General features: G+C 42.7%; 2 protein-coding genes across 4 annotated transcripts in view; both read right to left on the reverse strand.

The window, feature by feature from the left end:
• The window catches only part of LOC137632515 (uncharacterized), a 315,753-nt gene that overhangs the window by 268,616 nt on the left and 31,855 nt on the right, over positions 1-15,282 (reverse strand). For 2 of the 3 annotated variants that reach the window (XM_068364481.1, XM_068364479.1), the window contains exon 1: positions 7,364-7,479. The exons of the other annotated variant lie outside the window; for it this stretch is intronic. The gene's annotated coding sequence lies outside the window, so the exon portion shown is untranslated. Of the gene's footprint in view, positions 1-7,363; positions 7,480-15,282 lie in introns of those variants that run through there. 3 annotated transcript variants of the gene reach the window in all.
• On the reverse strand, positions 12,598-15,154 carry LOC137632517 (uncharacterized). The gene is made up of 2 exons (XM_068364482.1): positions 14,738-15,154; positions 12,598-13,194 (listed from the first exon to the last, which is right to left on the reverse strand). The coding sequence occupies exons 1-2, from the start codon at positions 15,116-15,118 to the stop codon at positions 12,790-12,792; spliced, it is 786 nt and encodes a 261-aa protein (XP_068220583.1). The 5' UTR covers positions 15,119-15,154; the 3' UTR covers positions 12,598-12,789.

Below are 15,282 nucleotides of genomic sequence, written 5' to 3' on the forward strand. Positions count from 1 at the left end.
AAAGTACCTCCTCTGTTGTACACAAGGAGGTGGGAGGAGTTTGTTCCTGGCAGAGGAACGGCTGGAGGCGGCGAGTTCGGAGAGCTGGCCCTCAACCTTGTCTCTGGCACTCTTGACTCCCTGGGACAAGGGCAGAGCCACGCTGGCCTTTGGGAGCTTCTGGGTACCATAGACTTGGTCCAGGACCATATCCTTGCCTTCGCGGGGGGCGGTCTCGAGGTCCTTGAATCCGTTGAGTTGCCTCATTAGACTCAGGACCTGCCAGAAGGCATGCTCCGACTCGTGCTGCTCTCCTCCTTGTGGACTGGCAGCAAGGTCTCCTGTCCCCAGTAGCTCTACTTGAGGAGATACGTGGACGTTCTCCTGGGGTCTCGCTAGCTCTAGGCGAATCCGAGATGAAGACTTAGGAGCAGTCTTCGAGTCCTTAGGCTCCCTCCTGGGAGGGATACAGGACTCGAGCAAAGAAGTCTGGGGGCTCCTCTCCACGCGAGACGGTTCTCTTCCTCGAGGTGGGGTTCCTCCCATTGGTGCCGTTGGAGAATGCCTCACCTCGCTGGATTCTCCTGAGACGTCTGCGAGGGGGAAGGGGCCTTCCTGACGGACTTCTTGGGAGTCAGCTTAACCCTAGGAGAAGTTACCACAAAGTGCACTCCTCTCCTTCTCTTCAGCGGGGACGAGGCTGCTGTTGGTTTCAGCCCCAGATCAGCGAGGGCCGGCTTCATAGCCTGCACGACCGCTTTGATCAGGGACCCAAACCAAGGCTGACGGCTGACCGACGCAGTGTCAGCAACGCCCGCTGGAGGGAAGGGGATTGACTGATCCTTAGGAGTGGATACCACGGGGCCTGCCTGAAAAGAAGAATGTTGCGCAGACCTCTCCGAAGATTCTTCCTGCTCCTGGACGTGCGCAGCTCTGCGCTTACAGGGTGGAGATCGTGAGGACGAAGATCTGGAAGCACGCGTCCCCAAAGACTCGCAAGGTTGGGCGCGCTGCGAAACCCGGCAGGAATTGCTGGCGAGATCGCGCTGGCGCTCGCGCGATGGTGGAATCGCTGGTTCGCGCGGGGGCGAACGTTGGCGCGCATGCGCGTGGGCGCGGTGGCGAGGGTGCGCGCGGGCCTGGTGGCGAGGGTGCACGCGGGCGCGGTGGCGAGGGTGCGCGTGGGCGCGGTGGCGAGGGTGCGCGTGGGCGCGGTGGCGAGGGTGCGCGGGCGAGTGGGCGCGCAGGCGAAGGTGCGCGTGACCACGCTGGTGAAGGTGCGCGTGGGAGCGCAGGTGAGGATGCGCGCGGTTGTAAGGGCGAGCGCTGGCGATCGGGAGAATGATGGCGCGTAGGCGATCGGTGGCGTGTAGGCGATCGGTGGCGCGTTGGCGAGCGATGGCGCGTTGGCGAGCGATGGCGCGTTGGCGAGCGATGGCGCGTTGGCGAGCGATGGCGCGTTGGCGAGCGATGGCGCGTTGGCGAGCGATGGCGCGTTGGCGCGTAGCGCGAACAGGCGATCGACTACGCACAGGCGAGTTATTGCGTGGGCGTGTCGGAGACCTGTGGCGATCCGGAGCGTGGGCGCGTTGGAGAACGCTTGCGCGCAGGCGAGGGATTGCGCAGGCGTGTAAGAGATCGCTGGCGTGCAGGAGATCGTTGGCGCGCAGTTGCGCTTTCAGAAGGTACCAGCTGGGGCACAGGACCAGAGGGCGAGGTTGCGCGCAAAGGCGAACGCTCATGGGCGGGCTCAGGAGACATCTCAAGGGCGCGCGGGCGCGCAGGTGCTCGGGCTGCCTTAGAAATGCGCACAGGTGAGTGCGCACGATGGCGCGCAGGCGATGGCTGGTGCATAGGCGAACGTCAGCGAGGCGAAGGAACAATGTCCTTGCCTGCGCCCAGATCCGGAGATCATGGGCGCGCGGGCAAACGTTGGCGAGCATGGCGCGCATCGGGAACAGGGCGCGCAGTCGTGCGCTGATGAGCTGGTAATCGTGGGCGCTCAGGAGACCGATGGCGCGCATTGTGCGCAGCAGGAACAAATGTGCCCTGGCGAACTGGAGAACGCTGGCGCACAGGACGTCTCTGTAGCACAGGTGAGCGCTGGCAAGCAGGTGAGTGTTGGCGAGCAGGAGATCTATGGTGAGACTCAGCAGGAGATCGTCGGCGCATAGAATCAGCAGAAGTCTGGTCAGCTGAAGACTGGTCAGCAGGAGAGCGCTTGCGCGCTACTGCGCGCAGGCGCAGGAGATCGTGGGCGCGCAGGTAAAACCTGGCCCTTAAGGGGCTTACCCACATTGAGGGATAAGCCCTTTTGCCCCGAAGGGACCAGTGCCCGTTGGACAACAGGGTGTGTTGGCGCCCACTGCGCATCAGCGTCCAGGAATGGTGATGGAAGACTGGAAGGTCTGGCAGGCGTCGGAGAACGCGAACGATCTGCGGAGAGGTCAAGCGCTGCAGCTGCAACGGTCTGCTCTCGTCGTGGAGGATCCTCTGCGGGGGACGACGAAGGCGAAGATCCGAAGAGGCGCCTCCTAACTCCCTTGTAAGGAGAAGGAAGGCCTCTGCGGTGAAGAGGAGGACGAGCCTTACGGCGAAGACGACCTCGAGGCACAGCAACACCATCGTCTGTCCTCCGAAGAGGAGTCTCTGTCAGTGCACTCCCCGAGGGAGAGAAACAACTGCAGGAGAGACCGTTGGACTCAGCGCCTCCCTCGAAGGATGTTCGGAGGGAGGAACTGAGCCTTCAGCAACATCCGCAACCGCAGCAGGGGTTTGACCCGACCCGTCGGAAGCCTCTGCCACAACAACGTCGTCAACAGACAGAGGATCTACCTCTGCTATTACCGGCGACTGTTTGATAGCTGCACCCAACTGGATTAGGTCAAACAGGGCTTCCCTGGAGGGCGAGCCCTTAAGCCCCAAGGAAGCCCAAAGCTGTAAGAGATCATCGTTAGCAACATAGTCATCAACCAAATCAATGCCCTCCCCCGGAGGAGGAGGGGGAGCTGCCTCGCTATGGGAAGCAACACCCTCTCTCGAACCCCGAGGTTGGGAAACAAAAGAATGGCCTACGCTACCACTCGACGGCCTCTCACAAGAGACCGATCAAGTGGGAGCTTCGGAGGAGGTTCGGGCAGCGGAAGAAGAGTCCTTGGAACCTTCCTTCTTCAAGGCAGCCCTTGAAGGAGAACGGTAACGCTTACACTTCTTCTTACGCCGCCGGGCAAACCTCTCCCACTGGGAGGTAGACCACTCTCTGCACTCACTACAGTTTTTATCCCTTTCACACCGTTGACCTCGACAATACAGACATAAGGTGTGAGGGTCCGTCTCGACCACCGACATGAACGTTCCACAAGGGCGGTCACGGGGTCCAGGGCACTTCCGCATGATAGAAAGGAAGGATGAGGCCAACTCCAAGCACACAAACTGAAAGTAAAAGCAAAAAATTAAGGCTGTCAATGCGAGGGCGAAGCAGAGACGTTTGCTCATCGCCCGAGCCAAAAGTGGAGTAGTTCACCGGTGTGTGAGGGGGGGAGGGTGTAGCTAGCTACCACTCCCCTACCCCCTTGCTAACTAGCGCGGGGGTAATTAACCCTCGTTAAAATTCTAACGGATCGTCATTTCAGCTACGCCGAAAGTAATACCCTATGTAAATAGCGTGGTTTGTATTTCGGTTACGGAACAAACATTTGTCTAAAATAAAAAGCAAAGGAGTAAAAAAGCAAAATATGAGGACGCAAAGAAATATGACTGTATTTCTCAGGGGCCCAAATCAAAGTGGGAGTTCAGTAACTTGTCTGTTAGGCAAGGCTTACCCTCCACTTGGCATCTACTAATACCAATCATTAGAAGTTTTGACGGCCGTTTCCAGCTTAACTAAACTCGTTTTCTTATCAAAGCACAACAGATTGTGTTCATGTAGGAACAAATGGTTTTACAGGAGTATAGTATATTATTGTTTTTCTGGCCTTTTTTTTAATTTTTTATACCAAAAACTGTTAGATTTAAGACTTTGGAAAATAACAGCCCACCTAACTTTAAACCAGACAATTTCCAACAAAATTTATACAGTACCAAACTTGTTGGAAACAAAAATATGAGTGAAAATCCATAAGCAAAATGACTGTATAGCACCATAAGTCTAAAGAGAAGAATAAGAGGTGTTCCAGGTACAATTACAGTACTGTATAGGTAATACGAACGATTTTAATAAAAATAACTCATGGAAACCCATTTTATGCAAATCGAACCCTATAAAATTATATAAGGTACAGCATAACTGAAAAATCACATTCTAAAAGATAATCCAACACAAGGTTTAAACTAACCTATGGCTAAACACCTAACCCTGATTCCCAACTGGGGAAACTCCCACTATTGTTGGAGTATGTATGGTGGTGGTGGTAACTGGAAAACAATAGTTTTGCGTAAGATAAGATCAGAACACAGTAAAACAATAGGAAAACTAACAAAAAAAAACTTGTTTTTCTTACAAAAATTGCTGCTTGGAGTCTATCGAAATTTTACCAAACTTCTAATTTCCACGTCAGCACCGGAGCTAGTATATGTAGATACGGAGGTACAAGATTAGCCAAGATAGAGTCACGTGAAAGTGAAAACATCTCTGATTGGAAACTGTAAATGGCCTCCAATACCAATAGTAAAGAAAATTGAAAATCTAAGTCCGAGCAGAAGCACTACCTGATAGGATTTTAAAAACTCAGAGCATTAATTTCTTATGGCTTGGATGCAGACCGAAACAATACTTAGTCAAATATAAAATGGTATAATATAAGGTAACTTTTAATAAAAATAAGTATCTAGGTTAACAGTAGTTGACAGTTTAAAGGGTTCAAAATGGCGAGTTTGAACAGACCTATTTGATTATATCCTTTATAATGTCGTAATAAAAATTTAACATACTATAATAATATCAAACAATATATCACCATATTCATGAAGTGGTGTGTCGTCAATGGGTGGGGGGGGGGGGCAATCAGGGTATGGACAGCGCTTGTTAGGTTAGAACTCATAACTTCATTTACGAGGATTTCTGAGTACATAGGTCAGGTTAGGTCTATGGATTCATAGAAGCAAAGATCCCTGATTTGTTAAGAACACCTTTTAAGGTTAGGTTATGAGAACATAATTCATCGCTCTAATTATGTTTAATAGGCATTTCCAATTTGTTAGCACTGACACAACTATTGTATATATTTTACCGACTGGTTATATTGCGATTTATACATACTCTATATCTTTTACTGTAGAAAGTGTAATACACACATCCATATTTGAGTTTCCACCTATAGATTTTTCAATAATCATAATGTATTATAGTATGGGAAACACATAAAAAATTGGCTTGTACCGTAAGTAACAGTCAGGGAGATTCTGTGGTAAAATAATAGATAAGGTCGGGACAACATTTTAAACAGAAAAATTATATATATACATATATATATATATATAGAGTGCTTTCAATGACGTCACTGGGAATCGCCGGCGGCCATGCTGGAGGGCATACAAAACGAAAACATGGCGGCTGCTACAGCGAATATGGACAATGAGAGCGACTTTGTCAAACAATTGTCGGGTGATGATAAGCGTTTTTACAAGCAGAAACTCGATCTAATTGATGGCCTAGATCCATACCAGATGCAGAATTCATTCAGTCAAAATATTGAGGATTTTCCCAGTATTTCATACATTGATATGGTGAACTACTTGGTACTGTCGGCCAACCCAGAACATGAGTGGGCATACATTTCCATTGAATAATCTGCTTCCAGAATTTGTTGTTTTTCCCTTTAATGCTTTTAAGTCCAAAATTAGATAAACACTGGGCCGATGAAGAGAGTGTTTATAATCATAATGTTAATATTGATCATTTAGCCTAACCTTGTGTATTATAATTTTTTATTGTCAAAATGTATGTAAAAGTTTTGCATTATTATGTCAAATCTTTATCGGTTCATGCCTAACCATTGTGTTTGTGTTTGGTTACAAATGCTATAATTTCTTATATACATATAAACATATGATGGACAAACTCTATTGTAATGCTCTTGGATGATCGTTTTGCCTCCTTGCAATTAAATGCGCAAGTTTAATTATTTTTTTCGATGTTTCATATATAAGCTGAAGACCCCTTCGGATTAACCAGCTTTCAGATATTATTATTATTATTTATAATCAATGTTTATTCATCACATAGGCCTGTATGTCTGCACAATTTAATACACAAATTAAAATAAATATAAATATACACTTAATTATATATAGGCATGAGCACCTTGGCGAAAGAGAGACCTAGGTAAGTAGCCTTTGTTAATATAGCCAATATGGGCGCTTTTAATTTTTGTTTTGTAAATCTGAGATGCCCCTTTTGATGTTTAAAAATTGAGATGCCCCCTCCACCACACACACTACACACTGAACTGACGATGATACTTTTGAAGTCACCCATGCGATCGGATATAGCATGTTTACACAGGAATAATGATACTTTTAGGGCCTAGCCGAGACTGACCTGATATGAAATGATCAGAACAGATACGTGCTTAGGGTAGTGAGGATTCACGTAGATCAGCCCGTGATATTCTGGTCAACCACAAGTCACGTCTGCACTTGGATAATTCTTCTGTATCTTTGTCCTGATTCTGAATAACTGCCGGTATGCGGTAGAAACTCTTGTCATCTCTTCGTCCTCGATTCCCACAGCCAACAATAGCGCAAAAACTGGGCATTGTGTGAATGTGAATGTGATGAAATGGCTAAATATTCAACAGCTCAACCATAGCTATTCACTGAACGCGTCTTTGTATGCCCTCCAAGATGGCGGACCGGAAGTTTGATGACGTGTATTGAAAGGACTCTATATATACATATATATATATATATATATATATATATATATATATATATATATATATATATATATATGTGTGTGTGTGTGTGTATATATATATATATATATATATATATATATATATATATATATATATATATATATATATATATATATATATATCCTGAAGTAAATAATGTCTTTTCACTAAATTTGACCTATATTTCAACAACAAACAAACCTAACAACCAGTTAGACACCTTTCCTTCGATTAGGGAGATGTGTAGGCCTAACGGGCTTCCTAACCTGCCATAATCTAACATAACTACAAGTGAAATATATGACGTATCTAACCTACTACAAACTAACCATTCAGAAAGGCATTAAACACGATATGACCTAAAAATACACGATCACTTATATGTATACATAAAAATGTTAACATATACCTCAGGTCAAATTCAAAACTTCAATTTGAACAGTTGACATCACAAAACTCCTAATGAGAAATATGGTTTTTAATCTTACCTTAATTTAACAAGAATCCTGGTGACATTGTGCTTTCTAATATCCATCGCCACTATGATAAAATAAGGAAAATTCACTTCAAACCTTAACTATTATTGTTGACATGTTGATGTTGCCATACTGCAACTTCCTGAAAATCCCACCAAGAGGCAGTGTTGCCGGATGGGTTAGTCTAAAAATCCCCAAAACATGATAAAAAAAATCTCCACAACAACCCAAAAATCCCAATTTTCACAAATATATTTTCTTCTGATCACGTACGCTCTATTAATATAGAAACTTCTGACTATACTTCATCTGAGCGCAAGCAAACTAATTGCAACAATATAAAGGTTTACCCATCTTTGTTTCTTCTTAGAAATTTGTAAAGAATATCCGCATCACACATCCAAAATTCCCAAATCAAGGGATAAATCTCCATATCTAGCAACACTGCCAGGTCATGAACGATGATTCCCGGTTCCACCAACACATATAAAAGACTTCTTAAATAAAAAGTTTTTATTATTATTATTATTATTATTATTATTATTATTATTATTATTATTATTATTACTCGCTAAGCTAGAATCCTAGCCCAGTGCTGTATGGAAACAAGGTAATGAATAAACTACAAGAGAAGTAATAAACAATCAAAATAAATATTTTAAGAAGAGTAATGTCGGGAATTTCGACCTGATCAATCGAAATTCCCGCCATTTGACTCCGCCTACGACTACGTCAAATAGGAGGGAGAGGAGAAACTCGCGGGCGAATGAATGTAGTTCCAGACGGGAACGTTTAGAACCAAAAAGAGAAACCGCCTGGTAGGAAGGCGCTGAGACTAATGAAATCAATTGCTAGTAATTTAAGATTAGGAAAAATAACGTCATTCTATTGTAACATGATAAAAAAATCCAATCTAGAAATTTAGGTTCAGGACAAATCGCGCCAAAATAGTGACGTCGGAAGTTGCAAGGCTTGCTCGCCCTCTTTGATCCGATGTCCCCAATCACAGTAAGTCCTATCCAATTGTTCTCTCTCCCCACGCCTATTGTACCCAGGTCGGTTTCCGTGTAGGTCTTGATAGAGTTGTTGTAAAGTTTTTATCTGTTAATATTTTGTCGATCCTTGTGCCAGGGGATCAGTGATATTGTGTAAAGCACGTCTAAGGGTCTCGATAAGGGTTTTATCGAGATAGCTTTATAAATGTTCAATTAATTTTGTTGATATCTTGAGTCTGAAGTGGACATAGTTTTTTTTCGGTCACATGTTCTCGTATGTCAAGTAAAGGTTAATTTTTCATGTTTCTTTCGTATTAGATTATTATTTTTATAATAAAACTCTTTAAAATATAGCCATATTCTAATTACTCCCCCGATGGTTTTGAGTAGTTTGTCCCTAAGACATTGTGATCTGCCCAGTACATCGGGCTATTTTGTATAAACCGGTGAAAATTCGCCACATTTGGTCCTTCGAACCGGATCACAAGTGCTTCCCAGAGCCGGACGGGACTAATTTGAGTATGTGCTTTTAAGGGTGGGAGAGAAGGAACAATCAAAGGTTCATCTACGTCCCGATGTGCGATCGCCCACGTGGGTCAGTTTGAGTCCCTTCTTAACGTTAAATTATCTTTCTTTCCTTGCCTTGCCCAACCCCCCCAAACGTAAAGTAAAGTAATTAAGATGGCTGTGTCCACGATCGTTCATATCGAGGCGTCGATGGGCCTACTGGAGGATTTACTAAGCGAAACGCATAGGGCGCTGATAGAGACCTACTCCGAGTCCGTTTACCAGAATTTGGTAACGGAGTTGCAGGCAGAGGTCCGACAGCTTAAAGAGCTATACAAGAGCCAGCGCGTTAAGCTAGAAACTAGTTTCGAAGCCCGAATTAGGCATATGTTAGGTGAAGCGACACGTGCTTCCACTCTATTGTATAATAGAATAGATAAAGTGAAAGGCCCTTCAACGGGGAATGTTGCCCTCCCCAGGTTGAAGCCGCTGCCTCTCCCCACGTTTGAAGGGGAAGTGCAAGAGTACGCATCGTACCGTGAACTATTCACGATCCACGTAGATCGAAGAGCTGATTTAGACGAAGTGTCTAAATTCACATATTTATTAGGGACGTTGGGCAAAGAGCCGCTTAGGATCATCAAATCTCTAAGTGTAACCGCCGCGAACTATAGTGTAGCATTAGACCTATTAGATAAGCAGTATGGCAACGTGCACCAGACACTCGTGATTCTGCACCGTAAATTAGCAAACATCTTTGTGCCGTCACTAAACCCAGTAGAACTAAAAAGGTTCTGTTTTGAGTTGACCATCATTATTGAACAAATCAAAAGACTTAGTACCAATGACTTAGGCCAGGGCATGGTCATGAGCCTCATTAATCAAAAACTTTCGGAGGGAAAACTATACCGCATAGTGGTAGAGCATTTGAGGAAATGCGACTATACGTTGGACGAATTTTTTGAGGCAATAGATTTTATTGTAAGAATGTTAGAAGATGATGCGTTGCAGAGAGGCGACAGTCTTGAGAGTGACAAAAGACCAGACAGTAGTGTAATACCGAAAACCCATCCCATCCACCATAATTCCTGCCCATTTTGTAGCGAACGGCATCCGCCTTACGGATGTCGCCAAGTGACAGACGTAGCTGCTAGACGTCGCATTTTGCTAAAAAGGGGTCTTTGTTTTAATTGCACGAAATCAAGCCATCGTAGCGATAAATGTTCCGTAACAAATTCCTGTAGAAACTGTAATGCTAAGCACCACACTGCAATTTGCGATGCGGGTAGACCGCAATCAATAGTAATAGTCAATCAACAACGTCCCGCCCCGTAGTAAATGCGACGCCTGCGCAGAACCAAACTGCCCCCCGTCCATCCAAAGTTAAAGTAGAATCTAAACCATGCACGAGCGCAAAGATCGCGCACAGGTCTGATGTGGACCTCCCATGCACTATCTTGCCAACAGCCATGGCAGGTATTCAACAAAAGCAAGGTAGTAAGCGAGTCCGCCTATTTCTCGACTCAGGAAGCCAGAGGAGCTTCATCTCTGCAAAAATTGCCCGTCAATTAGGCCTACCGGTGGTAGGAAGAGTATCCTTGAATATAGCTCCGTTTGGTTCCGAGGAAATAAGCGGACAATATGATGTAGTAAGTTGCAGGGTTGAAATGGGGAAAAGAATCGTGTGTATGAAGTTGGTGGCACACAAACACGTGGACGTCCCGATACATAACGTGGGTTATGTAAAGGTCAGACAGCATCTGTTGACCAAGGGAGTCACGTTAGCCGATCCAGCAAACCAATCAGATACCATGAAGAACGTTCACATTTTAGTTGGGGCTGATTATTTTAGCTATTTCATCATAGGTGTTGAAAAAGTAGATGGGATAAATCTTTTCTTAACGCATAATGGTATGTCCCCGTACGGGAAGGTGCCACAGTGGCTGTTCCAAGTGAAAAAGGTCTAACAAGTTAGAACGTTGAGAGTGTGGCGATTAGACCGTGTTGGCATCGCCCCATCTGAGCAATACACTGTTCGCGAGGCCGAGGCTGTGCGAAAGGTATCGCAAAGCATTGTAAGAAAACCTGAGGGATATCAGGTTAGCCTACCATTCGGGTCGGATGCTAGGCCAGAAACAAATTATCGTAACGTTGTGGTGCAGTTAGAGTCGTTGCAGACAAAATTCAGAAAGGATAGGAAATATTTTGAACAATATCAGGGAGTGATAGATAAATATATCGAAGCAGGTTTTATATCAGAGGTGAAAAATCCCGTAGTGGAAGGTTATTACATGCCACACTTTGGAGTTAAGAAAGACAGCCGTACCACCCCCCTTAGAATCGTGTTCAATGCCTCGGCCAAGTCACAAGGTTGCAAGTCATTGAATGAATGTCTCTTACCTGGGCCCAATTTGGTAGAGGTAGCATATAGTTTAATTATAAGGTTTAGGTTGAATCGATATGCCATGTTAGCCGACATAAGTAAAGCATTCCATCGTGTTTTGTTAGATCCTCGTGATGCCAAATACACACGATTTCTGTGGCGCAAGGCAGCTGGTCGAGCGCTTACCTTCGCCTTTAGAGTCGTGGTGTTCGGCATCACAGCTAGTCCATTTTTGCTACAACAAATATTAAATTGTCATTTTAAAGAGGAAGGGCGCCCAGATTTAGTAAAATCCTTTTATGTCGATAATTATCTGGCCACGTTTGAAGATATAGAACATATGAGGCGAGAGCATGAGTCTGTACATAACATCTTAAGGCCCCCATACACTACCGAGCATCGAATCGCGCTTCGAGTCACCTCAAGCTTGGCTCAAACTCGAAGGAGGCCACACACTAAAGAGCCTTGTTTCAGTTAAGCGCTTTTTCCGCACAGTGAAGATGTCATCCTCAGACCTAGACACAGACGATTTTTTAAGCATTGCTGTTGCTCTCGAAGAGAAAAAACGTAAAAAGCGATCAAAGTGGAGCAAATCGTGGCTTTTAAAGAGAAATGATTTCTCACATACCAATTTGCTAGAAGAACTTAGATTGAAAGAGCCCCAAGATTGGTTCAACTATCTGAGGATGGACGAAGATACGTTCCTAGAGCTTCTTTCCATGGTAACTCATATTGTTGAGAAGAAAGATACGAAACTTCGAGAAGCAATTTCTCCCCACCAGCGTCTAGCAGCCACATTACGCTTTTTAGCAACTGGGAAATCCTATGAAGATCTAAAATTCTCAACGTGTATTTCTCCACAAGCATTGGGACACATTATTCCTGAAACCTGTGATGCGATATACAGAGTGCTCAAACCCCATTACTTAAAGGTAAGACAACATTTGTTTTTCTTTGTGATATCCCAATACCAACATTTTTAGCGATACCAACAGATATCTCTATTTAGCAACGTATCGATACCGATACATTTCAAAGTTTAAAAAATTTGTGATGAAGAAGCTTTAATTAATGTTATTCAGTCATAAAAGATATGTTAATGATATTTAATTAATTAACTGAAGGAAACATGAATTTCAATTTTAATATCACTTTATCTTATAGGTACCTTAGCCTATAGCTACATTGATACTTGATAAGGAAAAAAAAAAACACTGGCTATATCAGTTTTTAATGATATTTTATTTTTAGCTAACATCAAAATCCTTATATGAAAATAAAAAAATAGAAGAAATTGTATATAATTAAAAAAAAATTCTGTAACAACAAAATGAAAATGAAAACTGAGGATTTCTTTCCTTCATTGATAATGCTAATTATATACTTAAAGAAAATTTAATAAAAAAAATAAATGACAAAATAAAAATGAAAACTGAGGATTCCTAACTAATTACCTACTTAAAGAAAATTCAATAAGAAATTCATTTCTGTAACATAACAAAATAAAAATGAAAACTCCTTCATTGATAAGGCTAGTTATATAATTTTCCTATCTATATGAATTCATTACCAGAGAAGTTATGGAAATATGATGCAAGTTGGGTCTCTCCTGTAGGTTGGGTCCCAGAAAGAGGATAGAGGTGTCCATTGACAACATGGGACATTTCATTAATGCATCCTTTTTTGGCCTTGTACAAAACATCATTCACCAGACGAATAACCTCCCTCGAAGTGCTTTCTGGGAGTTCGTCCAATTGGATTGCCCAAGCTTTAACTTGAGCATCGAATTTACTACTTTGCTTTTTCTGGAGACGCTCGGAGAGTAACTTATAAAAATCCCTCTGTGAATTCTTGCATCCTTTAGAAGATGTAGAAGATGATGCTTCGGAGCCTGTAGGAGAAGGAGAAGGAGTGGGAATGGTTACAGTTGTTGGTGAAGAAACAGATGTTTCATCCAACTGTGGAAGAAGAAAGAAAAATATTCAAAATGTGTACAAACTTTTGTATTTCGGCATTTATAAATTTTTCGTTGGCTAAGCAAAATCAGGCTAAAAATAAAACATTTATTTACTTCATCTTTTACCCTTTGAGCTTTGCCCTTTTTTTTTTTTTTTTTTTTTTTTTTTTTTTTTTTTTTTTTTTGAGGTCAGGCTAGAGAATGAGCCTTCTGGTCCGTCCTGATTCTCCCGTCCATTAAAAAAAAAAAGTTAGGATTTATAGATGGAAAAAATTGATATCATATGACTTTTTTAAGTAACTTAAAATTTGCATTATATAATATGGTATAATATTTATAATTTTCTTTATATTATCTTTTTCAGTTTCCTTCGAGTGTCGCAGAATGGAAAGCAATCGCACAACAATTTGAAAACAAATGGCAATTTCCTAATTGTTGCGGGGCGCTTGACGGCAAGCACATAAGCATAACTCCTCCCCATGATTCCGGGTCTTATTACTGGAACTACAAAGGATTCAATAGTATTGTGCTGTTGGCCCTTGCAAATGCCAACTATGGGTTTATTATGTGTGATGTTGGCACTAATGGGCGAATATCAGATGGAGGTGTGCTTGAGAACACAAAATTCGGAGACCTATTAAGCGAAGGGAAACTGAATTTGCCAGAGCCAGCTAAACCAGAAAATAGTAGCAGAATTTTGCCATATGTATTCATCGGAGATGAGGCTTTCGCGTTAAGGAAGCATTTTTTAAAGCCTTATTCCTCTAAAGACCTCACAAAGGAGCGCAGAGTATTTAACTATAGGCTCTCTAGAGGAAGAAGAATAATCGAAAATGTATTTGGTATTATGATTTCACGTTTTAGGATTTTTTCTTCACCAATAAATCTAAAGATTGCTAATATAGAAAAAGTAGTATTAGCATGCTGCGTTCTACATAACTTTTTGAGAAGAAAATGTAGTGCATCATATTTGCCGCCGGAAAATGTAAGCAATGATATAGGCCTAGGCATTGAAAACCTAACCATTCCTGATGTAATGCTCGGAGATGTTGCTCTACAACCTTTGGAAAGGACACATACCAGAAACCCTCCGCAAGAAGCTAAAGAAGTCAGGAATCAATTTATGGCTTATTTTATGGAAGAAGGTGCCGTTCCATGGCAAGACAAGTCAGTAGGAAACTAGAGTACAAGACCAAGTATATATAAATTCAGCGTAGTCTTTAGCCAAAAAAAAAAATAAGTAAAAAAAAAAATTAAACTAACAATTGGTCTCAGACTTTTCCATTGGATAGTTAGTAAATTCTAAACAAATTAATTATTTAGTTCATGGTGCTTTAAGGTTTTGGTGAACTTTGTATGAATTAAAACAATTAATTCTGTATAAGAAGTGCATATTATTTCCTAATAATTGTATGTATAGAACTTCATATCATTGCTAGATAGTACTTAAAATATTAAGTACAAGTCACATTGTTCAAGGAGAAAGCATCACTGAAATTGTAAAAGGATAATTAGTGTTTAATAAAAATATAAATTTCCCTTACCATCTCTCTTTCAAAGCTTTCCTCCTCTATAGTAGACCTAGAGCGTCCTGGCATTTCTTGGTCTTTCAGAAAGAGTAATTTTTCGTAGTACCATAAGTTGGGCTTATAAATGTCATCTGTGCTGGCTCCAGATTTGTATGAGGCCTGAACCTTTTTAAATTCTTTTCTAAATGATGCACGTAGAGAATTAATCTTACGTAAACATGATTCACGATCAGCATTAGGGTCACATTCTTTCAGTTTTTCTACTAATTTGTCTTGAGCAATGTGTTTTGCGTGTTTGTTATAGTAATCTGCCGATTTAATTTTCCACAAACACGGGAAAGACTGGTATAGGTCTATAAAGTCACTTAACACTTCTCTTGAATTGGCGCTATCCATCTTCAATTTCACTCAACATACAAAAATAATGGAGCCTTCCTCGTGTTCCCAACAAATTATCACCTGGCTTGAAGCTCCGCCCACAAAATATCAGGAATGACTTGATAGCGTCAAGCCAGCTGCGAGTGGCTCGTTGCACGATGCGAAAGCCCCCATACACTATG

This window comes from Palaemon carinicauda, chromosome 41, assembly GCF_036898095.1.
Source record: "Palaemon carinicauda isolate YSFRI2023 chromosome 41, ASM3689809v2, whole genome shotgun sequence".
Classification (NCBI taxonomy): Eukaryota; Metazoa; Arthropoda; class Malacostraca; order Decapoda; family Palaemonidae; genus Palaemon; species Palaemon carinicauda.

Bases quoted from the DNA above. Each gene is read 5' to 3' on its own strand.
- LOC137632517 (XM_068364482.1), bottom strand. From the start codon at position 15,118: ATGGATAGCGCCAATTCAAGAGAAGTGTTAAGTGACTTTATAGACCTA. The intron at 13,195-14,737 runs GTAAGGGAAATT...CTTCTTCCACAG, and splicing joins AAAGCTTTGAAAGAGAGATG to TTGGATGAAACATCTGTTTC.